The sequence below is a fragment of the Cucurbita moschata genome, unplaced genomic scaffold (assembly GCF_002738365.1).
Source record: "Cucurbita moschata cultivar Rifu unplaced genomic scaffold, Cmos_1.0 Cmo_Scf00036, whole genome shotgun sequence".
Classification (NCBI taxonomy): Eukaryota; Viridiplantae; Streptophyta; class Magnoliopsida; order Cucurbitales; family Cucurbitaceae; genus Cucurbita; species Cucurbita moschata.
In genome coordinates, this window is record NW_019268552.1 from 178,401 (window position 1) to 205,573 (window position 27,173).

The window sequence follows — 27,173 nt, forward strand, 5'->3', positions numbered from 1 at the left end:
TTTAACTATCAATTTGGTCATGTTGTTTTAGATTGAAGTTTGTTCTTCGTTAGTCGAGGGCGACCGTTTCTGACTAGATTTTTTTAAATTCAATTCAAATATATGGATATTCATTATTTTCAATAAAAATATTGTTTTCATAAAAAATAAAATATTTGAATTGTGGGATGTAATTCGAAATAATTTCTGCCCAATTATAATAATGCATTAAAGATTATCTATATATTAACCCAATAAAAAAAAATAAAAAAAACCTAAGAGATTAAAATTTAGACTAAACATAAATAAATAATTTTAATATTAACCTAACAAAAATTAAGAACCAAATCGAAAATTTTAGAAATCAAAAACAAATTTGTAGATTTTGCAAAAAGAAAAACAATATATAAATAATTTGTCATCAAGGCCTTGGAGTGGAACGACGTCAATGTTACCAGTGGTGTGACTGTGAGTGAAAGGCTTTAGAAAGACCAGAAGCTCCCGCGAAGTATATACCGCCATTGGAGGTCAGCGAAGGATGAAGCGCTTCTTTAAACCAATAGAGAAGGAAGGGTCTTCGAAGAAGGCGGCTCTCTCACCTTCACTGAAAGATGGTGATGATTCGGAAGCATCAGTGTCGGACAAGAAAGAGCCTCTTAAGTTTATAACTTGGAATGCAAATAGTTTACTTCTCAGAGTTAAAAACGACTGGCCGGAATTCACCAAGTTTGTTACCAATTTTGATCCGGATATTATTGCCATACAAGTGAGTTTTGCGTCAATGCCCTCTCTGCTTTACCTTGTGCGAAGTTTGTAGACGCTGATGTTTGATCTCTTTTCACTTGGTTTTGGCTGTTCTGTGAATTTTCATGAACGTGTGTTTCAGGAAGTTAGGTTGTACACTAGTTGGGATCATGCAAGATATTTGAATAGTAAATGCGAGTTCTTATAATTCTTAATGGGCTGTGAGAAAATGATAATTCCTGGAATGTGCTGGTTCACTTGCTTAGGTCTCGCATGATTTACATTTCTTTTATTCTTTTGCCTGCAAGAAATTAGTAATTCGAGTTACTGAATGTGTTGGTGTAGTTGCTTAGCTTGGCATGTTTTATATCTTCTCTCTCTGGCCCTCTCTCTTCTTTAAGGAAGTTCATGCATTAGCTCTCAAAAAAGTTTTGACATTGAAAATCCTGTTAATGATTTTCTTATAAGATGGGTGTGGATCATCTGCACTTGATGATGACATTTTGATGTTTTATTACAGTAGGATTGTTACTTGAGTTTTTTCACAAGGTATCTTTGAAGGTCAGCTGTAGTTCTAGTTTCAGGACCCTGTACCACATACACACAGAAGATGAACTACATTGACTCTAAAAGAAATGTAGAAGAAAGAGAACAGAAATTTCGGGAGACCTTAAGCATAAGATAAAATGAAGACTAAAAAATGCTCTCATTTGAGCTGAAATTAGGAGGAGTAGCTACAGAACTCCCTGGTAACTTGCAACCGATTCAAAATGTGAAACCATCATTCAATTCCAAATTTGTGTTCTAGATTATCTTTCTGAATTGTATAGGATAATTATCCTATTTTTCTCCCCCGAAGTCTCCTTTAAATAGCCAAAATAGTCCTCATGACCTATATAGGGTCATTCTTGCTTTGTTTCTTGAATTTTTTCCAAACATTCTCAGGGACATAAAGTTTCCCACTTCATAGGTGAAAGAAAAGTGAATGATTATGCAAGAAATATCTTTGAGGATTGAAGCATAGGGAGGGTTGTAGAGATTTTAGTTTTGAAGTAGGTGGCATCAATTGAATTATTAGATAAGTTTATAGGGGACTGTCTTAATTTCACTTCCCACCGTCTAGATTTAACAACCATATGGTCCTGTATGGACTGCAGTTAATCAGATCAGTTATTTACTTGATGAATCCATCTGATACTGAGTTCTTTATTCTAGTGCTCCATCTGACGCATTATCTTGTAGAACTACATAAGACTCTAATTATCCACTTACATGGACTGTAACCTTATCATCCACTATGTTTACACACTAGGAAGTAAGGATTCCTGCAGCAGGTTCAAAAGGCGCATCTAAAAACCAAGGAGAATTGAAAGATGACACAAGTACATCACGGGAAGAGAAGCAGGTAACATTTTCCTCATGTTACTTTTTATTAATTGAGGCTTCTGAATGAGTGAGAAAGTTTGATATATCAAGCAGAAAAGAAAGACGAATGAGTGTCGAACACATTGAATTTAGTCTTGTTCTGTGCATTTATCAAGTTCTTACATGAATAAGCTTGTTGTCAAGTAAAGCATGTGAAGATTGGTTACAAAACTTAATTGATCAAGTTTATAAACTAATAATAATCCAATTGATGAAAAGAAGAGAAAAAATGATTTATTTTTATTACTTTTGTAATTTTAAGGCATAGAGTTACAGTAATTCTTTAATTATCTAGATGAGTTGGAAGCCTATTGGGTGCCTTGAAATTCTGATCTAACTGAAATTTTATTTCATATCTTGGGGGATTTGTAGGTGAGTGATAGTTGTTTTCAATTTGGCTGATAAATCAGTGTTCTTGGTGAAAAATTATGATTATTACTTATAAAGCAACCCTAAAATCATGCAGATGCTGATGCGTGCTCTTTCCAGTCCACCATTTGCAAATTATCGTGTTTGGTGGTCTCTTTCAGATTCCAAGTATGCTGGAACTGCATTGTTTATAAAAAAGTGTTTTCAACCAAAAAAGGTTTTCTTCAATCTGGACAGAATAGGTATCTTCTCTCCGTGATGTATTGTAACATTTTATGTAGTGTTTTTCTATTGATGCATTAATGCATTCATTTTTTATTTGAGGAGTTGCATTGATGCATTCAATGCCCTGTTCTCTTATTGATGGATTGATGCATTCAATGTCCTGTTCTCTTAATGATTTATTGACTCATACAATGTGTATGACAAAGAACTAGTTTGTGGGATATTTAATCTGTTATTTCACATCTGTACAAGGAATAGCAATTAAATCATACAGGTGTCCCTTTTTGTAGCTTCAAAGCATGAAGTGGACGGTCGTGTAATTTTAGCTGAATTTGAGGAATTTCGTTTATTGAATACATATTCACCAAATAATGGATGGAAGGAAGAGGAGAACTCTTTTAAGAGGAGAAGAAAATGGGATAAGAGAATGTTGGAATTTGTTATCCAATCTTCTGATAAGCCTCTTATATGGTGCGGCGACCTAAATGTTAGGTAAGAGTTCTTGATTAAGTTGGATGGTCCATGTCATGAACTTTCAATTTCTTTCATATATATTGACATCTATGTAGACTATGTTCTATCCATCATTCAAGGCCAAGCTATTTATGTGCTTCTATCTTGGTTATTGCTTCCAGTTATCAGTCACAGGATATTGTTCTACCTTCATGAATCAAGCTTAACTCACTTCTTAAGTTGGCTTATAATCTTGCTTAGTAATTCATCAGTAACAATGAGCAATGCCTGTAGATCCAAATATGTCTCGAAAAGAAAGAAAACCGTTGAAAATCTCATATTATGCAAAATTCTTTAATAAATTTCACAAAGCAATAAAAGTTCAAAGAGCTGCGTGCTAAAAAAGTAGCCAAAAGGATCAAGCATCTGAAGGAAATTGCTTACCCTGTTCAAATTAAGACTTGTCTACAAGAGTATACCACTCCAACTGTTGGTAATATAAAATAGTGGATAATTCCCAATGGATGGTATTTAGATTCGCTGATTTTGTTGCATTAAATTTATTGTGCAGTCATGAAGATATTGATGTGAGCCATCCAGAGTTTTTCAGCGCAGCAAAACTTAATGGGTACATACCCCCAAATAAGGAGGTACTGAAGTTTGTCATGTAGAGCTCTGCCATATTCTTTTCCCGTAGAATTTCCATAAATGGTTCTCTGTTTCTCTATTAATACCAGCGAACTTTTTTTTCAAAAGAGCCGGATACACTTATCTATTTCTATTCGGACTTGCATTCATTTAAAAGTATTTAATGTTATTTTGCTAATCATTTGTTTGGCTGTAATATAGAGTATTGAAATGATAGGCACCTATGAGACGATAAAAGTTGTATGATGCTCCCACTATTGGTTGAAGTCGTTGACTAAGGGATGCTATATTTCATGATGAGATAGAGAATCAGAACAAGACCGAGAATAAGTCTAGAGTCCTAAATTGTGTTGATTTATCTTAAAGATTCATTTCAATTTTTTTGGTATATTAGTATTGTTTCCTAATATATATTTAAAAAAATTGTAATTAGAACAAGATCTGAATATCATCTATCACCAGGCGCGGTGCTGTATTCCCAGAATTTAAAAAAAAAAAAAAAAAACTGACAATTAGCTTCTTCATGGTGCAGGATTGTGGACAGCCTGGTTTTACCTTGGCTGAAAGGAAGCGTTTCAGTGCCATATTGAAAGAGTATGCAATTTCATAATAAAAGTTCTTTTTATTATTATTATTTATTCTTGTTAGCATTCTCGTAGCATCACTTTATTCTGCTCCTTTTATTATTTTGTTGCTGCTGGTAGGAAGTCCATTTCAAAAGTGAGCTATGTCAAGTTGTTATAACTTACGTCTTTAGTTATCCTTTGCAACTCTCACTTCACCTATTTCTATCTCTTCTCTGAACCTTTTGATTTCTAATAAACCCAACAACAAGTTTTATAAATTTTTTATTTGACCCAAGGAAGAAAAAAATGCCATTCATTTGTAAGTTGGTGAATTGGTTGTATCTTTTGCCTTATGCTTGTATTATTTTCCAGGGGAAAGCTGATAGATGCATATAGATTCCTGCACAAGGAGAAAGACATGGAGCGTGGCTTCTCTTGGTCTGGGAACCCTATTGGAAAGTAAGAAAGATACTGCATGGATTACTCCTGATTTTACTAGAAATACCTATCTGCTATTTTATTACTCCGTATTCTTTGGCTTACCAGTTACCATGTAGCGGTTTCTCTACTGTTAAGAGCTGTTAGAGGGTGTTTGGCATACCTTTTAAAGTGATTAAAGTACATATTTTCTAAATGACTTGTGTTTGGTTCTGGAGATTTGGGTTTTAGTTTCTACAACTAACACTTTAGTTAGCTCTTGAGGCTTATTAGTTCATGGGTTAGCAACTAACCTCCTCTCTCACTGTGGTGAGCAACGGATTTCCATATGAGCTTGAGGGTGTTTGCACTCGCCTTGCTCACTAGTGTTTGATTAAAATTTTAATAAACCACGGCGCTTCTTTCAGTGAAGGATTTTTATTAGGCTGTTAATGGCTACGGACTACTCCTGGTTAGATTGACACTTCCATTAGACACTTGATAAGTAAATATCAACCGTATGAGGTGCACATAAATTATTGCACATTTCTGAAAAGATGGAATGGGGAGATTTCGATTCATAGGGCTCTACAGATAACTCCCTTTTTAGCTCAACGATGGATGATATGGAGACAAGTCAATACCGCCATGCAGTAGACCGAACCAGACTCCATCTCCACCTAGATCAAACTGTCACATGCAGTGGTTTTCTCTTAAAGAGTAATGAATCGTAGTCCTTTATCCCTTTTGCCTGTACTTATCAAGTACGTGGATTATCCGGGAGGGCATTTACCCTTCTTAGGCATTGCTGTTGCTTCTTGATTAGTATTCTGATCTGCAAGATAGTAAACAGTCTTCCCCTGCTAAAAGACTTTTGCACGTAGTAGATTGAATATCATCGTGTAAAAACGAGGAAATGAAAATCACACTCCCATTGTTTCCATCAAAGAATGGAGAAAATTCCCAGTCTTGTGAGATCTATGCCAAAATTCGAAATCGTGCTTCGAAGCTGTTTTGTTTTCACTTATATGAAACTCCTGTTGCTTGCTAACGACATGATTACATATCTTTTCAGGTATCGCGGCAAAAGGATGAGAATCGACTATTTCTTAGCTTCCGAGAGTCTGGTAGATAGGATTGTTTCGTGTGAGATGCATGGGCAAGGGATTGAATTACAAGGTGCCTTCTCTTTCTTCTCCATTATAATATTTCTTCATATAATTCTTAAGCTTATTAGAATTAGCGCCAAATTCGAAATCTCATGACCGGACCTACAATTTTCAAAACAATACTGATGGTTAGATGTTTTGACAAAGTCTATATTTATCCAAAGCTCGGTTTAGATGCTGTCCATTATTCTTAGAAATCTGACTCATATAACTTTAGTTATACTTTCATTCACTTCTGGGGTGAGGTTTTCAGGCTCAAGACTTGTCTATTCAAGTTAAGCAAGCCTGGCCTTGATTTAATACAATTTTGCTTTTACTTCCAAATATGTAAACCAAAACAATAAAAAATAAGGTTTTTGAAACTCATTCCTTCATATAGTTCATTGTATAATTTGGTAAGTTATACTACTCATTCTGAAGCTCCAAACTCATGAACCAACCAACGTCGTCGTTCGGGAAGATGAACAATATGTGTGATGTCCCACATTGGTTGGGGAGGAGAACAAACCACAATTTATAAGGGTGTAGAAACCTTCCCCTAGCAGACGCGTTTTAAAGTCTTGAGGGGAAGCCTGAAAGGAAAAGCCCAAAGAGGACAATATCTGCTAGCGGTGGATTTGGGCCGTTACAAATGGTATCAGAGCTAGACATCGGACGATGTGTCAGCCTTCTCGCTGTTCCCCGAAGGGGAGTAGACACGAGGCAGTGTGCCAGTAAGGATGCTGGGCCCCAAAGGGGGGTGGATTTGGGGGTGGTCCCACATCGATTGGAGGAAGGATAGAGTGCCAGCGAGGACGCTGGGTCCCGAAGGGGGTGGATTGTGATGTCCCACATTAGTTGGGGAGGAGAACAAACCACCAATTATAAGGGTGTGGAAACCTTCCCCTAGTAGACGCGTTTTAAAGCCTTGAGGGGAAGCTCGAAAGGAAAGCCCAAAGAGGACAATATCTGCTAGTGGTGGATCTGGGCCGTTACAATATGCCTACTTTTATCTCTTAATACGACCACCTTTGACAGTAATCTTGATTTCATGTAGGTTTCTACGGAAGTGATCATTGCCCGGTTTCACTTGAGCTGTCAGAAGCCAGTTTTTGCCCTGAGTCTCAAAAAAGTTAATTACTTCATTAAGTAAGTTATTAGGAGCTTCCTTTTATTGTATGGTTGGCATAGTTGACTCTCTTTTTGGATAGCAACCCTACCTGCAGTATGTGTACGAATACTTCAGATCTGATACTGTAATGCTGCTGGGAATGTTGTTCCATTGGACTCTTTATTCCCCAAATTTCTCTAGCTCTTGAAGTTCGCTTCTGTTTTTAGGCTACAAATTGGCGCTCTCTCGGGTTTTGTTCCCGGATGGGATTTCTTAGGATAATCAAGTTTCTACGAAGGCGATTTGGAGTCGTTTTTTATGGACTTTGCTCCCATGACTATGTCTAATGAATTTTTGAACTTTCATTATTACGTAAGTCAAAACCTATGTGTGTATATATATATATATATATATATATATATTAACCCAACCAAATAAATTAAGAATTCACTCAAAAAGCTTTCTTGAAAGTTTAAATATATATTAATTAGTGTTGAATGAAACAAAATGAGAATATTTATAGCAATTTAATTAATGCAGACTTGTAGCCATTCATGTCAATTCTGAAAATACATTATTAAAAATGTTTATAAAAAAAAATAAGAACGTTACAAATTTTATTTATTTTTATAATTTGAGAGTGTTCTAGTATGACTGAACTAATTTTTTAACATTATTTTATCATATTTTTAGAATTTATTATAAAATTAAATTATGATATTTGAGATTATAATAAATATTATTAATGTACTCATTATATATATTTTAAATAAAACTCAAATGGTATTTAGATAATATTTTGAAGAAAAAAAAAATTATCTAGCACACCAACTCAATTTCTTTTGCCACTATATTACAAATTATATTATAATTATTATTAGAGGAACTTCCTTTAGCACTATATATTAAATTAATAATTACTTTTTTATATTAAAAAAAAGTTGTAAAGTGGTATGCTACTATCCCACTTATGTTGTTAACTCACTCATTAATGACTATTTAGTCTCATTAATTAATTTTAAATTTACATCTTTAGTCAAACTATTTATTCTGAAAGTTTCAATGGTACGATCCCTCTGTCACCCCAAAATGAAAGGGACGATCTCGTAGTTCTTGGTGAAGATACGTTGTTAGGTGCTCCGTTTTTATTTTTCCATTGAGGTCGAACCTAAACTTGTGCTCGAGAGATAGCTGTCTATATACTGATAAGGGATGTATGGATTCTCGAGAAGAGAGGAGCCGAGGTGGTCCCCCGAACCACCCGAATCCCACGAGTGAATAGAAAGTTAGATCTACATTAGATCTCACCTGAATCAACCCATCTATCCTCTTGAGGAGAAATTTGGTTTCAAACCCTTATTAAAGAATATTGTTATTGTTTTTTTATATAATTAAAATAATTTGATAATATAGCAGAGTCCAGAAGGAAAATAAAAATGATTAAAATTAATACCAATATAAAAACCAAATAAATTAATTGGGTTAAATTAATTATATTTTTCCGTTTCCCTGCGTTATCATAACATGAGAAAAAACAAACAAATAAAATGACAACAAGGATTAGGAAAATGAGACAAAATTGCAATTATGAATTTGTAGAGTCATTTTTGCGGAATAGAAAGTATGGATGGCAAAAGCGTAAATTAATGGGGAAATAAGCGCGATTTTGAGAGCCGTTTGCAAACCCAGAATAAATCCCCCCACTCACATGGCTTTCTACTCCACTCCAACCTCTCACTCTCCTCTGCCCCCCAAAATATTAAGTTTTTTTTTTTTTCACCTCTGGGTTTTTGTTCTTCTCTTTCCTTTGCTCTGTATGATTGGAGAAACAGGGGTAATTGGATTTGTGAAGATTTCTAGAAGGAAGAGGCAGAGAATTTGAAGCAGCAGGGGATGTGAGGAGGTTGTTCTGTTGTGATTCTGTGGCTTGGTTGAAAATGGGTCTTGCATGAGAAACCTTGCTGCAGTTCACCTTCAACTTCGTATTAATGGCAGCCACGGCTCTGGCGGCGGAGCCGCCGCAAGAGGTATTTTCCTGGCTCAAAACCCTACCTCTGGCTCCTGAATACCACCCGACTTTGGCAGAGTTTCAAGATCCAATTTCATACATTTTCAAGATCGAAAAAGAGGCTTCCAAGTTTGGAATCTGCAAAATTGTGCCCCCTGTATCTCCATCACCGAAGAAAACTGTAATTGTCAATTTCAATAGGTCGCTTGCAGCTCGTGCCCCCTGTTCTGACACGAGCGATTCCAAGTCTCCGCCTACATTCACTACTCGTCAACAACAGATCGGGTTTTTCCCGCGTAAAACTCGGCCGGTTCAGAAATCAGTGTGGCAGAGCGGCGAGTACTACACATTTCAGCAATTTGAAGCTAAGGCGAAGAGCTTTGAGAAGAGCTATTTGAAGAAATGTGCGAAGAAAGGGGGGCTTTCGCCTTTAGAAATCGAGACGCTCTATTGGAGAGCCACTTTGGACAAGCCGTTTTCAGTGGAATATGCGAACGACATGCCTGGTTCAGCTTTTGTGCCGGTAAATGCAAAAATGCTTCGGGAGGCAGGGGAAGGAACAACGCTTGGGGAGACGGCATGGAACATGAGGGGGGTGTCTAGGGCGAAGGGGTCTCTATTGAAGTTTATGAGGGAAGAGATTCCAGGAGTTACTTCGCCAATGGTGTACGTAGCTATGATGTTCAGCTGGTTTGCTTGGCATGTAGAAGACCATGACTTGCATAGCTTAAATTATCTGCATATGGGGGCGGGAAAGACATGGTATGGCGTTCCTAGAGATGCTGCTGTGGCGTTTGAAGAGGTTGTAAGGGTTCAGGGATACGGAGGAGAAATCAATCCCCTCGGTGAGTTGATGGCTTCATTGAAGTGGCAAGCCACTACTCGCAATTTCCTTATCTTATAGTTTCTATGGTTACTACACAATTCAGTTATGTTCTTGGAAGAAATATTATAGATGCATTTGTTAGGTTGGATTGGTGTAACTTAATATGTTTTTAAGCGGATAGCATTTTTATAAACATGCTATTGAATGTGATACTCTTCTCTGATCATTATCCGTTGCATAAGAAGGTGTATAACTGTATATCCATTGAACGGTATATTCCTCTGATCATCATCCATTGCACAACAAGGTGTATATCTGTATATGCTATTGGCATTTGACTGTTCAAGGGAAAATTGTGATAGGTTCTTTAGTTCACTTGAGTTCTTTAGATTCGCTCTGTTACAAATTGACTGCCTGCTCAATTCCTTGTCCATGTCCATCGATGCTTACTGTGCATTTTGTTTTTCCCTTTTGCGTTTACATGGGTGTTTTTTCGTTGTTCAAAATTCTGTTCTTATCTATAATTTGTGATAGTGATGGTTGCTCCATGTGCAACCTGTAGTTAAGTTTTGATTATAAGAGTGCTTCAGGAAGTGGATCTTTCTTAGCTTTTTCCACTTCTTTCGTATGTGTGTTATATATAAGTAGTACAATCGTCCCCTGTCGTCCCCTTTTCTCTTTCCACAATCAATATTTGCTTATCATGTCAGTTTTGGATTTCATTCATAATCAATTCTTTTTCTTTTCCTCATCCAGTCACTTTTGCTGTTCTTGGTGAGAAGATCACTGTGATGTCACCTGAAGTTCTAGTTAGCGCTGGAGTTCCATGTTGCAGGTAAACCTGCATTATATTAAACTTCCTACTTCCTTGATTTAGGTACTGTTTCTCTAGGGTAGGTACCTGAGACTTAAAACGTCAGTCATTGCAAATCATCATACTCTTACTCGTTGATGATGATATTGGCTCAAATATTACCATTTCTATTGTTCCCTCCAGAAGTTTCTTGCATCATCATTTGATCCCACGACTAGTCAAATTTGTATACTCACCGCTTTAATTGATTTGCACCAGGTTAGTGCAAAATGCTGGTGAATTTGTTGTCACTTTTCCTCGGGCTTATCATACAGGTTTCAGTCATGGTGAGGTCTCTAGAAGCTTTTGACACCATAGTTTCATGGTGCACATGTGATTGATCTTCTTCGTTCATTTTATTTTATTTTTTGTTGAATAAAAATAGCGTATGTGTTGTTTATACTCTAAACTGCAATTATATCTGTTTTCATGTATTGTGTGTATTTTGCTACTTTCCTCTAGGGTTTAACTGTGGGGAGGCAGCCAATATTGCAACTCCAGAATGGGTAAGGCTTGCTAAAGATGCTGCAATTCGTAGAGCTTCGATCAATTATCCTCCGATGGTCTCTCATTTTCAGTTGCTATACGATCTTGCTTTAAGTTCCAGGTTTGTCTTTCCTTCTATTTGTAACATCCATTTGAGCCTGATGGTTCCTCTCTTTTTCAATAGCTTTCTTTGTTCTTTTATCTTCTTGGAATTAATTTCAAATCCGATGATATCTAAATACGTTCTGTTCTTAAAGAAATTATGATTCCTGTATCAAATCTATGCCCATATGCTATTTCAAAGGTTCAAACTCAGGTCATTTGGAATTCTATTGTAAGAAAATAATTTCCATTTACTAGAGTGACAGAGATTGTTGGAAATTCTTATATCATTATCAATATCGTTTTTTCACTCGATTTAACACCTTGTGTTTTAACATTCAGATCACCTCTGTGCACGGGTGCTGAACCAAGAAGTTCACGACTAAAAAATAAAAGAAAGAGTGAAGGGGAAGCAGTTATAAAAGAGTTATTTGTACAGAATATTGTAGAGAATAACAGCCTGCTGGACATTCTTGGAAGAGGAGCGTCGGTTGTACTTCTTCCCCCAGGTTCTTCAGATTCTATTTATTCGAGACAGCGCATTGGATCCCACCCGAGAGCAAAATCTAGATTTCCTGTTGGTTTTTGCAGTTCTAAGGAAGAAACCAAATCTTCTCAAAGTTTTGATTATGATAATCTCACACTAGAAAATAGCCAGGGAATGAATCAAGTTAAAGGTTTCTATTCAGCTAACAGGCTGTATTCTACTCTCTCTGAAAGAAACACGGAGAATTTATGTGATTCAAGATCGAAGACTTCGAATGGCAGCAACGAACGAGGTGGTAATGTTCTTAGTGATGGATTATCAGATCAAAGGCTGTTTTCTTGTGTCACATGTGGCATTTTAAGCTTTGCCTGTGTAGCCATCGTCCGACCCAGAGAACAAGCTGCTAGGTACCTTATGTCAGCTGACTGTAGCTTCTTTAATGATTGGGCTGTTGGTTCTGGGATTGCTATTAGAGATGGGCATGCAGTTAGCTCTCAGCAGATTAGTAATAGTGGTAGGTTTTATAACTAATTAAATTATAGCTGCTGGCATTCTTTAATCATTCTTGCTTAGAACGCTTATTTACCAATGCAGGAAAACGAGATACGTGCGTTTCTGATGGTTTGTACGACGTCCCAGTCCAGGCTGTCAATCGCCAGCTTCCAATTGCAGATGGAAGTTACAAAGCTAATCTAAGTACTGAAAAACGGAATGAGACTTCTGCCCTTGGCATGCTCGCATTGGCATATGGACATTCTTCCGATTCTGAGGAGGACAATGCTGAAGCAGATGCTGCTTTAAATCCCGGCGATGCTAAACTAACGGTTTGTTCTTCAGGAAACCAATATCAGTATGACAATTCTGGTCTTACTTCTAGTGAAAATTGCAAAAATACTGCAACTTTGGATCACAATGCCTCGTCATTTGGCATTAACGCTACAGATCAAATGCACTTCCAAATCAATGACTATGAAGAATTTGGACAAGCTAGATGTTCTTCTGAGTCTGAAATGGATGGCATAGGTTCAACTAAGAAAAATGGCTTGTCACCTAGATATCAAGATTTGCATGTGAACGACAGATCTTCCTTAGACGCTGATACTGAAAAACCAACGTTTGACGAATCCACGGAACCGGTGGAGATTGAGAATATGCCATTTGCTCCAGATATTGATGAAGACTCCTCTAGGTTGCATGTATTCTGCCTAGAGCACGCAAAAGAAGTGGAACAACAACTTCGACCAATTGGAGGAGCGCACATTCTTTTACTCTGTCATCCAGGTGCAATACTTACTCCTCTACTTGTTCTTGTTGTGATGTAGGATAAACGGATTGAACCCTGGAACTGTTCCACCTTCTCATGATAGTAATTATAGTTATTAGGTTAAAATATCATTTTGGTCCTCGACTTTGGTTTCATTTTATTTAGTTTATGTACTTTCAATTGTCCAATTTTAGTCCCGGTAGCCGTTGGACTTTAAATAAATCTTAAATTTAGTCCTCTGAAGTTTATCTTTACCAAAATTTGTTAAATAATAATAATAATTTTCGTGTGGGGACTAATTTCAAGATTTAGGGAAAGTTAGAGGGAATTTTTTTTAAGCAGATTCAAAAATCTTGGTAACTTTGATGACTGGTGTATGTGGAGGCTTCTATGTAAAGATCTTGGTAACTTTGATGTTAGTTTTTCTTGTTATATGGAGCTCAATGTTAAGTTCTTCGTTTTTCTATTAGAATTCTTCAAGCCTTCTACCTTTCTTTTTATGTTTTCGGACGTCGATGAGTCTCCAAGTTGTACTTGTCGCAGGGCCATCTAGAGGTATTAGTCACATTTGCTAATGCTACAACTTTGAATGACACACCCTCATTATTTTCGTTTATGCCGCTACTTCCGATATAATATTATTTCGTTCTTATTTGAATATATCAGGTACATGCCTTAGTAACTATCGTGATTACTATTCGGAAAGTATTCTGTTTTGGATTTCTTTTATAATGGTCATTGCATTTTGTCAGTTTTTTTTACTATTATGCTGAACTTCAAAGAAAAATTGTCACAGACTATCCGAAGATGGAGGCAGAAGCAAAATTGGTGGCACAAGAATTAAGTATGGACCATATGTGGACCGATACGACGTTCAGAGGTGCCACCGAAGATGAAGAAAGGAGAATTCAGTTAGCTTTAGATAGCGAGGAAGCGATTCCAGGTAATGGAGATTGGGCTGTAAAGTTGGGAATAAATCTGTTCTACAGTGCCAACCTTAGTCACTCTCCTCTTTATAGTAAGCAGATGCCATACAATTCTGTTATTTATAATGCATTTGGCCGTAGTGCTACTCCCAACGCTTCTGGTAAGCCGAAAGTCTATCAAAGAAGGACTGCTGGCAAGTTGAAGCGAATAGTTGCAGGGAAATGGTGTGGGAAAGTCTGGATGTCGAATCAAGTTCATCCTTTGCTAGCAAAGCAAGATCCTCAACAAGAAGATGTAGACGTCTTCCATTCTTGGACAATGCCGGATGAGAAGTTTGACAGGAAATCGGAAAATGTCCGTAAAAATGAGACTGTTATGGTGAATAGAAAATCCGCTGGCAAGAGAAAAATGACTCGTGGGAGCGGAACAGCTAAAAAAATGAAACCTCGAGAGTCAGAGGACATGGTTTCAGATGATTCAGTCGAAGATTGTGTCGATCAGCATCATAAGATTCATCGGAACAAGCGATACAAATTTGTTGAGATCAATGATGCTATGTCTGATGATTCTGTTGAGGATGATTCTTGTGGAAAACATGGAGGAGTTTCCATCAGCAAGGGAGTGACATATTGTCGAACGTATGACACCGGTTCAGAGGACTCTCTCGGAGATCGTCGTAATCAGCAGCACAGAGGGTTCTCTGGATTCAAGCTGCCGAAATGGGGTGAGATAGAACCTGCAGTTTCTGATGATTCCTTAGAGCACGATTCTTCTCGGCATCGTGAGCAACATACAAGGATTCCAAGAAGCAAGCAAACCAATATTCTTAAAAAGAACGTCGTTTCACATGATATACGGGACGATAGTTTTCTTTGGCATCATCAAAGGACTTCCAGAAGCAAGAAGGCGAAATCAATCGAGAGTGAAGATGTTTCAGAGGACTCTGTTGAAAATGATTCTCATCAGCATAGAAGTAGGCCTCAAAGGAAACCAGCCAAACCCACATCGAGGGAAGACGTATTCTCAGACGATCCAGACGAAGATGATAATTCTCTTCTGCAGCATAGAAGAAACATGCAATTCAATACATCAGATAACCAACTTGATGATAGTGTTAATCAATACCGGAGGAGAGTACTCCGAAGTAAGCCAGTCAAGGCCGAGACAATTTCTCAAATGAAACAAGAGATCCTGCGATCTGCGAAGCGAGGAGCCTCGCAGACTTTGAAAGAAGAATTTGCTCAATCCTTAAAATGTGGAGGCCGCCATACCTCAAACTTAGAGACCCCTCAGCCAAGAATACAACATGCCACTAATCGGCACGGTAAGCAAGCTAAGAGGAATAGTAAATCGACCGATTTGGAATCAGAAAACGAGCAACCAGGTGGACCTAGCACACGTCTTCGAAAAAGAACTCTAAAGCCTACTAAACTTTCAGAAGCGAAACTAAAGGATAAAAAACCAATTAGCAAGAAAAAGGTGAAGAATAGTTCATCTTTGAAGACTCCAGCAGGCCGTAGAGATTCAAAAGCAGCAGGGGATGAGGAATCAGAATATCTTTGTGACATCGAGGGTTGCAATATGAGTTTCGGTTCAAAACAAGAACTCGTCGTGCACAAACGAAATGTTTGTCCTGTCAAAGGGTGTGGGAAGAAGTTCTTCTCACACAAGTACCTCGTGCAGCATCGTCGAGTCCACATGGACGACCGTCCCCTTAAATGTCCATGGAAGGGCTGCAAGATGACGTTCAAATGGGCATGGGCACGAACAGAACATATTCGTGTTCATACAGGTGCCCGACCTTACGTTTGTGCTGAACCAGGATGTGGTCAGACATTCAGATTCGTTTCGGATTTCAGTCGTCACAAGCGGAAGACTGGACATTCAACAAAGAAAGGTAGATGAATGTGTTTAATTGACAGATTTAGGATATGATTAGATATAGGGATAGATTTAGAACATCCCTGTAATTATATATTATGATTCAGAGTAACAATTAACTCTGCTGTGCTGTCTGTTTTCGTTGGTGCTATATATTTCATGTAAACTGAGCAATTGCTTGGTTCTTCAAACATTCTTAGCCAATGAAGTCAGATGCTAATCCTGATCTTGGTGCTATCTATTTTATTTCTGGACGGTTTGGGTGAAGCTTCCCGTTAGTGGATATTATTCTTTTTGAATTTTTCCTTCTAGATTTTATAACGCTGTCTGTTGGGGTGAGATTTTCACAGTTTCTCCTTCTAGAATTTTAAAACGAGTCGGTTGGAGAGAGATTTTCACAGTTCTCCTCCTAGGCTTCCAGGGTTTTAAAATGAGTATGTTGGTGAGAGATTTTTACAGATCCCCCTTTCATGTTTCCAGGGTTATAAAACGCGTCTGTTAGGGGAGAGATTTTCACAATTCCCCCTTCCCAGTTTTTAAGATTTAAAAATACGTCATTGGTAAGAGATTTTCATAGTTTCTCCTTCTAAGGTTCAAAAGTTTTATAACGGTCTGTTTTAGAGAGATTTTCACACCCTAATAAAGCATCTTTATAAAAAAAAAAAAACAACCAATGGACCAGTTCTTCTATACAACTACCAGTGGAATCTCACAATTACATAGATTTAAACTTCTAACTTCCATAAATGAACACAAAGGTAAAGTACATAGATTTGAACTTTCAACTTCCATAAATGAGCACAAAGGTGAAGTCGTAAATCTTGACCGCCTTTTCAACATCAAAACCGCTAATCTCAAAGTCGAGGTAGCAGGAAAATTGAATGCTCGAATCTGCCATTTGGACACAACTTGCGCGTTTGAATCTAGACTTTCTCTCTACCCTTCCATGCCTTATTTTGAGGTTGTTTTTAGCTATTAAAAACATCACTTTAATTATGTTTACCAATGTCAGCTTAAATGCACTGTGATTCACACACCATTTCTTATAGAACTGGAAACCCTTTTTGTTCTACTAAGTCAATCAATCATAAATAAAAACCACAAGTGGAGAAGTACTGATCATAAAAAAAAAAAAAGCTTAAAGTTTAATATTCTTTGTTCTCTTCTTAAAGGGACCTTTTCCAAAAGCCTTCCCTTTACACATATTTATGCCATTTTACTGAGATTCATGGAATCTTGAAATGGTTTTTGCAAATTTTCTGCACAATTTTAGGTCAATAAATGAAATCCAATCCTGAAAGCACCCCACGAATCGTCTAGAAGAGAAGAAAGAGAAGGAATTTGAGTAAAACCCTTTTTTTTTTTTTTGTGCGAACTTTTCTTGTTTTTAGTTCTCACTATCGATTAGTGTCAAACCCAATTGCTATTTGCTACAAAAAGTTCATAGCTCTCCATGTATATTATTGTTCTCTGTAGCTAGGGTTTCTGGGTGTTCAAATGTGAGCATAATGGAACCTTCTGAAGCCGTTTCAATCCCTAATCACTGTGAAGTATCGGCTTCTGAGTTTCAATCTTCTTCGCAGTTTCGTAGTTCTGTTCTTGATCCTGTGGCTACTGATGATCGCATCCATGCAGAGCTTCAGGAATTGGATTTGAAGGATGAGAAAGAGGAGACCGTGAAGGATTTTGATGACGGTGGAGAATGGGAAGTTGAGAAGAATCCCGATGAAGGTGAGGGAAATGATGCGAAGAAGATCGGTGAGAGTGATCGAGATAGAAGCGTTAGGAATGACGACGGCGATGACGATGACGATGAGGAGGTTGATGCAGCCGACGGCGACGGCGGTGAGGTGGAGAATAAAGGGGATTGGAGAGGCAAAAACAACCAGTATCCAGTACGACCGGAGGCGGAGGATTGTGCCTTTTACCTCAAGACTGGGACCTGCAAGTTTGGATCATTTTGCAAATTCAATCACCCTCTGCGAAAGAAAAACCAGGTTTGTTCTTGGCGATCTCTGTATATATTTGTTTGTTTCTTTAAATCTCTTTTTCCAGTATGATCTTCAGCTGATAATTTGCATGCATAGTTTACAGTAGATTTCTGTATGAACTTCGTCTATTTGTTTTGATTAGAAACAAATAAAAATCGTCAAAAGAATTAGAACTGCAAATGAGGAGGGCCACAAAGACTGCTCCAATTGGCCTTGTTTTAAAAACTTATGCCGCATTCAACTGATAAAATTAGCTGGGAAGATCATAATATTTGTCTTTTTCTCTTCAATTTGAGGAAGTAGTCTTCACTCAGGCATCATTGTAACTGCTAGTAACGTATATCAGCTTGCTTAGCTTTGTTCGAGCTGAGACCTTTCTGTTTTTCTTGTCCACCCCCCTTTGGGGCTCAGCCTCTAACAGCTCAAGTCCACCGTTAGCAGATATTGTCCTCTTTGGGCTTCCCCTCGAGGTTTTTCAAAATGCGTCTACTAGGGGAGGTTTCCACACACTTATAAAGAATGCTTCGTTCTCCTTCCCAATTGATGTGGTGTGGGATCTCACGACTAGTGTCGTCCATTGCTTGTTTTATTAGTAAAAGGATGGATTGGATCTTCTATCTTATGATATTTGTGGTGTACTCATTTGTGGGAATTGAAGAATTGATATTTGGGGTTTGAGGGAACTTTTTGGAGTACTGTACTAGATAAGAACAAAATTTGAATTTGCAGACGACTGAGATTCTTAGCTATGTCTAGGTATCTTTTAACTTTTTTCTGTTTTCAATGAAAGATTCAACGGGTCGATGAAGAAGGCCAAAATTGTCAATCCAGTCCGAAAGGCTGAAGAAATATCTCGAGTGCTCTTGATTTTTTGTGTATAGTCGAATAGTTTTTAATTTTATTCTTCTCGACTTCTTCTTTCGTATTATTTCTCACTTCATTCAGTGATTTCTCAGTTTTATTTCTTGTTTTAGACATCTGGATTCTGTTTTTCCATTGTTAATCTAGCTATTTATCGTTGGACGACATTCTTCATGATGGGTTTTGTTTTGTTTAATTTGAAAGGTTGTTTCTGAGAAATTAAAGTACGAAGACGATTCAGCTAGGCTGGCGGGCAAGACGGAATGCAAGGTTTCCATTGTGGTTATGATTTCATGAAAGTTGTTTCTAGTATTTTACTACAATTATGTGGTTTGATGCATTCCCCAGTTTGCTTATTCTTGATAGTGAAATATTGATTTTCCTTGGTGACATGCACGATTTACTGATATCAGTTAACCGTTACACCACATGAGCCATTTGCAGTTTTACTTGAGGACGGGGGGTTGTAAATTCGGGGACGCATGTAGATATAACCACACGAGACCAAAAGCGTTGGCAAGCTCAATTCTAGAGCTTAACTTCCTTGGTCTGCCAATCCGACCAGTTAAGTTTGTTCTTTATCATCGTTTGATGGTGAACCTTTTCCAAATCTTTCATCATCAGCTTCGTAGACTCGATCTCTTATCTCACTTGTCTTGAAGAAACTAATGTTTTTGTTGACAGGATGAAAAAGAATGTCCCTTTTACATGCGCACCGGGTCCTGCAAATACGGAGCTAACTGCAAGTTTAACCATCCTGATCCCACAACTGTTGTTGTACCCGAATCTCCGTCAGGATATAACAATGGAGTGCCCCTACAAGGTGGATCACAATCACATATCCCATCCTGGAATTCACCAAGAGTACTGAATGAAGCTACAGCATTTGTACCTGCTGTGATTCCACCATCTCCAGATTCAGAATGGAACGGTTACCAGGTACTATCGCCTTTATCTCAGATTGCCGGGTTGGAAGTGTTTCGATATCTTTCTTGTTGGACTCGTGCGTAGATGTGTTTCTTAGAGTAATTTGGCTTAGTTCTAGAACTCTTTGACTGACTTCCCCCATGGTATGTACAATGTTAAGGCTCCCGTATATCCATCAGAAATCAGCGTGCTTCCACCTCCGACATACGTCGTGAACAATATAGCATCTGAGACGGATATCTATCCTTCTCATCAGCAGGCGGAAGAGTATCCCGAACGACCTGGTCAACCCGAATGCAGCTACTTTCTAAAGACGGGGGACTGTAAATTTAAAACTCTTTGCAAATATCACCATCCAAAGAATCGGAACCCGAAGTTACCTGCTTGCACTCTCAATGATAAAGGCCTGCCTTTGAGACCTGTAAGCCCTCGAACTGAAGGGTAGTTCTTATTATATATTGGCTTTATTCATTTACTGGACTTTTCGAATCTTTATATGGTTTCAGGATCAGAACATATGCACATATTATAGTCGTTACGGCATCTGCAAGTTCGGGCCATCTTGCAAGTTCGACCATCCTATGCTTCCAGCTTCTTCAACCGTGGGCGTGGGCGAGCTTGAGCAGCAACCTCGCTACGGAAACTTTAGTGCTGCAGAAGGGGCTGAAATGGCTGGGGGAGGGAGCAGAAACAGCCCCACAGTTGAGCAGTCTGCTTAAGTAGTTTGTGGTGAGGTCCGCTAGTAATAGGATTTTTCATGGAGCATTTGTTTCGGACAAGGATATATTCGACTCGGTCTCGTCGGGTTCAGCTACCATGAGGTTTTTTTTCTTCTATAATTTACGTTGAACAAAGGAAAAATGTAAATTATATACACACTGGCTATAATCTTGTTATCTTAACTGGTGAGATTTGGAGATTGTGACAGTCATATCGCCTGGCTAAACAGAGCACAGAAGGAACAATGGCCTTTTGCTTTAAGTTGTTTGATAAGAAGAATTACTGACTACTTCCTCAAAGCCTCCCTTTTCATTGATGACTTTACTTGAACAGGAACTGTTCTATTGGTTGTATAGGTTTCCAAGACTGTGTTCATTAGTTATAAGTCGCTTTTCGTCCTTTCAAATATCTTTGATGATGTAAGGGCCCAAGTTGGATTCCACTTCGATTAGGGAGGAGAACGAAACGTTCTTTATAAGAGTGTGGATTTGTAACGGTTCAAACTCACTGCTAGTAGATATTGTTATTTGTTGATCTTCTTCAGGGCTTCTCCTCGAGGCTTTAAAACGCGTTTGTAGAGAAAAGTGGATTGTGAGATCCCACGTCGATTGGAGAAGGTTTCTCACCGATAGCAGATTTACTCGTAGATCACCAATATTGATTTTTTCTTTTTACTTTTCATTTGCCTCGAATTTGATTCTGTATTAGGACCCTTGTCAAAATCTATGCCCCATTTTCCTTTTTCCGTTTGTAGGACCCTCGATAGAGCCAACAAAGTTTGTTATGACTAGTTCATTGTACCATGGGTGTTACTATACTTATTAACGTCTTTTCCTATTTTCATGTGCATTTTAGCCGAGCTCACAACTCTTCTCCATTGAAATGGTGAAAAGTGCAATAGTTGTTGTCAGTTTCAATTGCGTCACTGTCTGGATCTTTCTCACACGTGTCATCATGGGTAACAACACTAAATACTAGGGGAGAACAAAAAACTGCTATGTTTCGTTGTGGTTCTACCTTGAGAGTCGAGTTCTTGGTTTTCATGATGATGGTCACTCGATCTCATCTTTAATGATTTAATTACTTTTTTGGTATTTTTTTAAAAATAATTGTCTATGGTAACGAAAGAAGTCGATACGTGTGGAAACCCCGAAAATTAATGAATAAATTTGAGGTTGAAATTGATAAAATTAGAGATTTTTGGTTAAAATTAATACAATCCATTAAAATGCCGCCCAAAGTCCAATTTCAGTGAACCGGGATCTCCATTCTCGCATTTCTTTCGGGTCCTGTCCTTCGCCCATCGGTTCCCGCTCTCACAAATCGCAAGCATCTGTGTCTTTGTCTCTCTTGTTCCAGGTCTTTTAGCCCTTGGCAGGAGTTGCATTGAAACCTCGGAGGGGCAAGTTTGAAGGTAGTGAAATTCCTAATTTATACTGTTCTTTTTCGCGATTTGTATGTTCAGTACATCATTTTGGTGTTGATTTTTGGGGGCTTCTTCTATTTTCTTTTGTCCAGTCCATTCTTATCGTTTCAATTTGAATTTGAATACACATTTTCGCGGTTGTAAGAGCTTGAATTTGATCGTTTGTTTAGAACCGAACTTGGGAGCTTGATCCATAGGGCATGGCATATTCGGAACCTGCTAATGCTGAACGGGAGGTGATTCAAGTTAACAATGCTCAGAGGAAACCCAGGATTTTACTTGCTGCCAGTGGAAGTGTAGCTTCGATTAAGTTTGGGAATCTCTACCATTCTTTCTCCGAATGGGCAGACGTAAGAGCAGTGGCTACTAAGGCCTCTTTACACTTCATCGATCGAGCATCTCTTCCTAAGGATTACATACTTTACACCGATGAGGATGAATGGAATGGTTGGAACAAAATTGGAGATAGTGTTCTTCATATTGAGCTTCGCCGCTGGGCTGATATCATGGTTATTGCCCCTCTGTCTGCAAACACGCTCGGCAAGGTACAGTAGTTTAACCACGATTTAAATGCTTATTTCTGACATCATTCTTCAAAATATGCCGAGTACGGGGCTGAATGTTACTCACACTTGGCACCCAATATATGGATTCTTGCTCCTCCTCAAAATTGGGTTGGTCCGGAAATCTATCATCTTTGTGAATATCTGATTTGGTTTCTAGTTGGTTTATTTGTTTTATCGGTTCCATTTTGGTTAAAGAGGTGTCTTGATGTCCAGCCTGTTTGTGTACACTTTTGAATGCTGCTTAGTTTAAACTGTTATTATGTGTATGTTACGGATCCATCTATATTGGATTTGGCTCACATGATCCATTGTGACTGGTACCGTATGTCTCAGAATTATTTTGCTGCTTTTCCTAAAGCTTCATTAGCTCAAGCCCTAAAATCACCGAAGAAAATAGAGTGTAACAGTTCAAACAGGACAATATCTGCTAATGGTGGGCTTGAACTGTTACAAATGGTATCAGAGCTAAACATCCGACGGTGTGCCAGCAAGGACGCTAAGCCCCAAGGGGGTGGGTTGTGAGATCTCGCATTGGTTGGAGAGGAACGAAACATTTCTTATAAGGTTGTGGAAACCTCCCCTTAGAAGACGCGTTTTAAAAACCTTGAGGGGAAGCCCGAAAGGGAAAATCCAAAGAGGACAATATGTGCTAGCGGTGGGCTTGGGTTGTTATATAGAGTCCTTTAGACATTTTGTTTAATGCAGTGTACTCCCATCATATGTAGCTTGCCCAATGTTTTAAGTTCTTTCCCTTGTCTACATTTTATACATTATACTTGAGTGAGTCAGAGGAACATTTTTTCCTTATCTTACTCTGTATCTTTTCACTGTAGCCTCTGTCTGTATTTGTAAATATTATGACGCATGGCAAGCTACCTTAAAAAATTCTTCTTGAACTTGATGCTATCGCTTGCTCTCTTTTGTTTCCCAGATTGCAGGCGGATTATGTGACAATCTATTGACTTGTGTCGTGCGAGCATGGGACTATAACAAGCCACTCTTTGTTGCGCCTGCCATGAATACCTTTATGTGGACCAACCCTTTCACCGAGCGACATCTCATTGCAATTGATGAGCTTGGAATAACTCTCATCCCACCTGTTACCAAGAGGCTAGCCTGTGGGGACTACGGCAATGGTGCAATGGCTGAACCGTCCTTAATCTTCTCAACTGTGAGACTCTTCTACGAGTCACGAATGCAACAAAGTGCCAAAAATGGTGAGTAGTTAGAACATGAAGACTTTGCCATGAGGAGGAGATGGAAAGGGTAATACATTTCCGCTTTGTTCACTATTAAAAGTTGTAGCTGTTGCTCTTCAATATTGTATAAAATTCCTTCTTGTTTACCCCTTTGTGCTGTGAAGCCTTGGAACCTTATGTTTATGACATTTCTTAGCTTATGAATTGATCAACTTCATATTTGGTCTCTATCCTTCTGAACAACAAAACCTACCTTCTAGCTATGCAGTGTTTGACATGAACCAAATTGGTACCTACAATCTTTCTTGTAGTCGAACTTGGCAACAGGAGGACGGTCAGATACCCGTAATCTCACCGACTGTCGAAAACTTGTACGTATTTATTTCTCAATAATTACTCCAGCTTTCTGTCATTTGTGATTCCTCCAATATTGTTGGTGGAAACTGGTTGAGTTAGTGTTGTTCTGTATTGAGGTGGATCAATAAATGGGTGTAGATAAATCAGGTGAGTGTTGTTAATTTCTTTGTAGAACCTCATGCTTTTTTGTTTGAAATGAATTCACAAAAGAAAACGATCCATGAAGAGAGAGAGCGGCGTGCATTAAAATCGCCACCCAGAATGTGATGCTGGTAGTTAAAACATTTAAAGGATGTGTACCAAACGGCGTAGCCCATAATTTCATTGTCAATAGGCTTTTTGTGTAGTGCCTTTCTCTAAAGTTGCGAGAAAGTTCTTTGAAGTAGGAACATAAAGGCAAAAGGCTGGTGATAATCGTCCTTAAAGAATCCTCAACTAAATTTTCTCCTATTTCCTATCTAGACTCAAAGGTTAAAGCTCTTACCTGAGTGGTAAAACTCTTTCTCTGTGGCCTTTATAGTTTTAACAGTATCTTTACATTAATGACAAAAGGGAACTGGAAAGGAGTGAGATGAAAACCTTAAAAGCATTGGCCAAACAATTTACTATATAAACCACAGAGAACATCCACAAAGTAAGAGCTTCTCATCAAGCAAAAGAAACTTGAAATGATGGTGGCTTTAACATCCTGCACTGCCATCTTCATTCTATTGTGTGGTTTTGTTTTGGCTTCTCCGACTGCAACCGAGACGCATCCACGTCTCTTCAATAAGATCTATGCCTTTGGCGACTCTTTCACAGACACTGGCAATACAAGGTCGGTATCAGGGCCAGCCGGATTTGGCCATGTCTCTAATTCTCCTTATGGTAGTACCTTTTTTCACCACTCGACCAACCGATATTCGGATGGACGACTGGTGATCGACTTCGTAGCTCAGTCACTGTCCTTACCTTTCTTGCCGCCTTACAAATATTTGAAGGGAAACGACTCGTTTCATGGGGTGAACTTTGCTGTTGCTGGCTCCACAGCTATAAACCATGGTTTCTTTGTCAGAAACAACCTTAGCCTTGACATTACTCCTCAGTCTATCCAAACTCAGCTCCTTTGGTTCAACAAGTTCTTGGAAACTCAAGGATGTAGAGGGGCAGAGACAAAGACACAGTGCAAAGCTGCATTTGATGATGCTCTGTTCTGGGTTGGTGAAATTGGAGTCAATGATTATGCTTATGCCGTTGGATCTTCTATCACTGATGATACCATTCGGAAGCTCGGTGTCGCCAGCGTCACCGGAGTTTTACAGGTAAATGACTTGTTCTCTATGGATTTTTTAGGCTGTAAAATGTTAGAAACTTACTTATGTTGAATGAACTGAGAGAACTTTTCTTTGACAACGCCATTCTTTGCTTTTGGTTTGTTTTTCCAGTCTCTGTTGAAGAAGGGTGCAAAGTACATGGTTGTTCAAGGTTTACCACCAAGTGGATGTCTGGCATTAGCAATGTCTCTAGCTCCCGTCACCGACAGAGACGATATCGGCTGCGTGAGGAGCCTAAACAACCAAACCTACGTTCACAATATTGCTCTCCAAGCTTCATTGCAATCTTTAAGAGAGCAGTTTCCTCAAGCTGTCATCATATATGCCGATTACTGGAACGCTTATCGTATGGTTATGAAGAATCCCAGCAAGTACGGTTTCAGGGAGCGCTTCAAAGCCTGCTGCGGTGTCGGTGAGCCCTACAACTTCGACATGTTTACTGTCTGTGGAATGCCTTCTGTCAGTTCCTGCAAAAACCCACCTGAATACATCAACTGGGATGGAGTTCATCTCACGGAAGCCATGTATAAAGCAGTTCATGACATGTTCATTAAAGGTGGACTTACCCATCCAGCTTTGAGTAACCTGTTGGACATGAAACATCACTAGGGATAAGGTGCTGACAGTGATTCAGCTGGTTTTGTTAGCGTTTATCTTTGAGATCTCTAAGATTTAGCTATGAAACTAATGTGAGAAGTACTAGTTGAAACTTATGAAATGAACCATTATTTCGGACCCTCCACGAAAGACGTTAACTGAAAAAACCTCGAGAAATCAAACCTGTCTACCCAGAACGTTCATTTCATGACTTCTTTCAAACTCTGCTAGCGGTGAGCTTGAGCTATTAAAGATGGTATCAGAATCAGACATCGAGCGGTGTGCCAGCAAAGACGCTAGACCTCCAAGGGAAGTGGATTGTGAGATCTCATACTGGTTGGAGAGGGAAACAATACATTTTTTATAAGGACGTGGAAACCTCTTCCTAACATATGTGTTTTAAAACCTTAAGAGGAAGCCCTCGAAGGGAAAGTTCAAAAAGGACAATATCTATCAGCAGTGTGTTTGGACCAACAAGAAAAATAGTCGATATGAAGAGCTTAATTACCGATATTACTGGCTTAATTGTCGATATTACTGATATTACCGACGGTATAAGAGAAAGGATCAAATTGTTTGAAATTAATTAGAGAAAAGCAGATGGTTTGAGGGACCAACTACTGAACAGATAACCACCCATAATTGTCATTTATTCAATGAGTAGGTAAGGTTAAATTTTTATTTACATTTTAGTATTTTGAAAGGATCAAAATAACTGCTTCATCAGACATCATGCGACTATCATGTGAAAACATGTTATACGTAAATGTAACGGTAAATTGTCATGGGAAGGGTAAATAACGTAAAAAACACTTTTTTTTTTTTTTTTTGTTAAATTACAAAGTTTTGCCTTTAATTTTCAAATTTATATTTATTTAATCTCTAAAATTTAGGAGTTGTCTAATAAATATCTAAAATTTTATTTTTATGGCCAATAAATTTCTAAAATTAAAAAATTATGAAATAAGACCTATAAAATTTAATTTTGTGTTTAATAGGTCAAAAACATAGTTTAAATTATTAAATAAAATAAATGATTAATTATTATAGAATTAAATTTTATTTTTAATGGAATAATAGTTTCGTGTCGAATTAAGGACGGATTAAATACAAAATACAAATTTAGTGAATCTATTAACCACTTTAAAGACATAAGGTCAATTTAGTCATATTATTTTCAATTTTGGGACATTTTTCATGTTGGAGATAAAAAATAATAATAATAATAATAAATAAATAAATAAATAAGAGGACTATCCGCCCCAATTGTCGAGGCCCAAAAGGTTTATTGGGCCTT

The 27,173-nt window shown here is 38.1% G+C and overlaps 5 protein-coding genes across 7 annotated transcripts; all 5 read left to right on the forward strand.

Annotated features, from left to right (window-relative positions):
• The first annotated feature begins 407 nt into the window (after positions 1-407).
• Positions 408-7,432, forward strand: LOC111431300 (DNA-(apurinic or apyrimidinic site) lyase). Its single transcript, XM_023067883.1, has 9 exons — positions 408-745; positions 2,036-2,128; positions 2,615-2,759; positions 3,033-3,234; positions 3,767-3,845; positions 4,376-4,437; positions 4,782-4,868; positions 5,902-6,005; positions 7,032-7,432. Exons 1-9 carry the CDS (start codon positions 518-520, stop codon positions 7,109-7,111), a joined length of 1,080 nt encoding a protein of 359 aa, XP_022923651.1. The 5' UTR covers positions 408-517; the 3' UTR covers positions 7,112-7,432.
• A 1,400-nt stretch (positions 7,433-8,832) lies between these two features.
• On the forward strand, positions 8,833-16,158 carry LOC111431404 (lysine-specific demethylase JMJ705). The gene is made up of 7 exons (XM_023068028.1): positions 8,833-9,938; positions 10,676-10,754; positions 10,992-11,059; positions 11,235-11,379; positions 11,703-12,361; positions 12,442-13,128; positions 13,908-16,158. The coding sequence occupies exons 1-7, from the start codon at positions 9,074-9,076 to the stop codon at positions 15,941-15,943; spliced, it is 4,539 nt and encodes a 1,512-aa protein (XP_022923796.1). The 5' UTR covers positions 8,833-9,073; the 3' UTR covers positions 15,944-16,158.
• LOC111431411 (GDSL esterase/lipase At3g48460) lies at positions 14,499-26,021 on the forward strand. The gene is made up of 4 exons (XM_023068040.1): positions 14,499-14,503; positions 18,404-18,408; positions 24,606-25,267; positions 25,391-26,021. Exons 3-4 carry the CDS (start codon positions 24,635-24,637, stop codon positions 25,886-25,888), a joined length of 1,131 nt encoding a protein of 376 aa, XP_022923808.1. The 5' UTR covers positions 14,499-14,503; positions 18,404-18,408; positions 24,606-24,634; the 3' UTR covers positions 25,889-26,021.
• LOC111431409 (zinc finger CCCH domain-containing protein 43) lies at positions 17,087-20,717 on the forward strand. The gene is made up of 6 exons (XM_023068038.1): positions 17,087-17,916; positions 18,976-19,041; positions 19,216-19,335; positions 19,456-19,710; positions 19,859-20,119; positions 20,205-20,717. The coding sequence occupies exons 1-6, from the start codon at positions 17,428-17,430 to the stop codon at positions 20,415-20,417; spliced, it is 1,404 nt and encodes a 467-aa protein (XP_022923806.1). The 5' UTR covers positions 17,087-17,427; the 3' UTR covers positions 20,418-20,717.
• Positions 21,653-23,839, forward strand: LOC111431412 (probable phosphopantothenoylcysteine decarboxylase). Of its 3 annotated transcripts, none has more exons than XM_023068042.1 (3): positions 21,653-21,832; positions 22,032-22,389; positions 23,342-23,839. In XM_023068042.1, exons 2-3 carry the CDS (start codon positions 22,045-22,047, stop codon positions 23,633-23,635), a joined length of 639 nt encoding a protein of 212 aa, XP_022923810.1. In that variant the 5' UTR covers positions 21,653-21,832; positions 22,032-22,044; the 3' UTR covers positions 23,636-23,839. The 3 variants fall into 3 exon arrangements, with proteins under 3 accessions (XP_022923810.1, XP_022923809.1, XP_022923811.1); XM_023068041.1 differs by having other exon boundaries at positions 21,654-21,832; positions 22,015-22,389; positions 23,342-23,837; XM_023068043.1 differs by having other exon boundaries at positions 21,654-21,832; positions 22,042-22,389; positions 23,342-23,837.
• Positions 26,022-27,173: the final 1,152 nt, after the last annotated feature.

Excerpts from the sequence above, each read along its gene's own strand:
- LOC111431300 (XM_023067883.1), top strand. The coding sequence starts at position 518 with ATGAAGCGCTTCTTTAAACCAATAGAGAAGGAAGGGTCTTCGAAGAAG. Across the intron at positions 746-2,035 it reads CGGATATTATTGCCATACAA|GAAGTAAGGATTCCTGCAGC; the intron begins GTGAGTTTTGCG and ends TTTACACACTAG. Across the intron at positions 2,129-2,614 it reads CATCACGGGAAGAGAAGCAG|ATGCTGATGCGTGCTCTTTC; the intron begins GTAACATTTTCC and ends AAAATCATGCAG.
- LOC111431404 (XM_023068028.1), top strand. The coding sequence starts at position 9,074 with ATGGCAGCCACGGCTCTGGCGGCGGAGCCGCCGCAAGAGGTATTTTCC. Across the intron at positions 9,939-10,675 it reads AGGAGAAATCAATCCCCTCG|TCACTTTTGCTGTTCTTGGT; the intron begins GTGAGTTGATGG and ends TTCCTCATCCAG. Across the intron at positions 11,380-11,702 it reads GATCTTGCTTTAAGTTCCAG|ATCACCTCTGTGCACGGGTG; the intron begins GTTTGTCTTTCC and ends TTTAACATTCAG.
- LOC111431409 (XM_023068038.1), top strand. The coding sequence starts at position 17,428 with ATGGAACCTTCTGAAGCCGTTTCAATCCCTAATCACTGTGAAGTATCG. Across the intron at positions 19,336-19,455 it reads TTGGTCTGCCAATCCGACCA|GATGAAAAAGAATGTCCCTT; the intron begins GTTAAGTTTGTT and ends TTTTGTTGACAG. Across the intron at positions 19,711-19,858 it reads CAGAATGGAACGGTTACCAG|GCTCCCGTATATCCATCAGA; the intron begins GTACTATCGCCT and ends TACAATGTTAAG.
- LOC111431412 (XM_023068042.1), top strand. The coding sequence starts at position 22,045 with ATGGCATATTCGGAACCTGCTAATGCTGAACGGGAGGTGATTCAAGTT. Across the intron at positions 22,390-23,341 it reads CTGCAAACACGCTCGGCAAG|ATTGCAGGCGGATTATGTGA; the intron begins GTACAGTAGTTT and ends TTTGTTTCCCAG.
- LOC111431411 (XM_023068040.1), top strand. The coding sequence starts at position 24,635 with ATGATGGTGGCTTTAACATCCTGCACTGCCATCTTCATTCTATTGTGT. Across the intron at positions 25,268-25,390 it reads GCGTCACCGGAGTTTTACAG|TCTCTGTTGAAGAAGGGTGC; the intron begins GTAAATGACTTG and ends TTGTTTTTCCAG.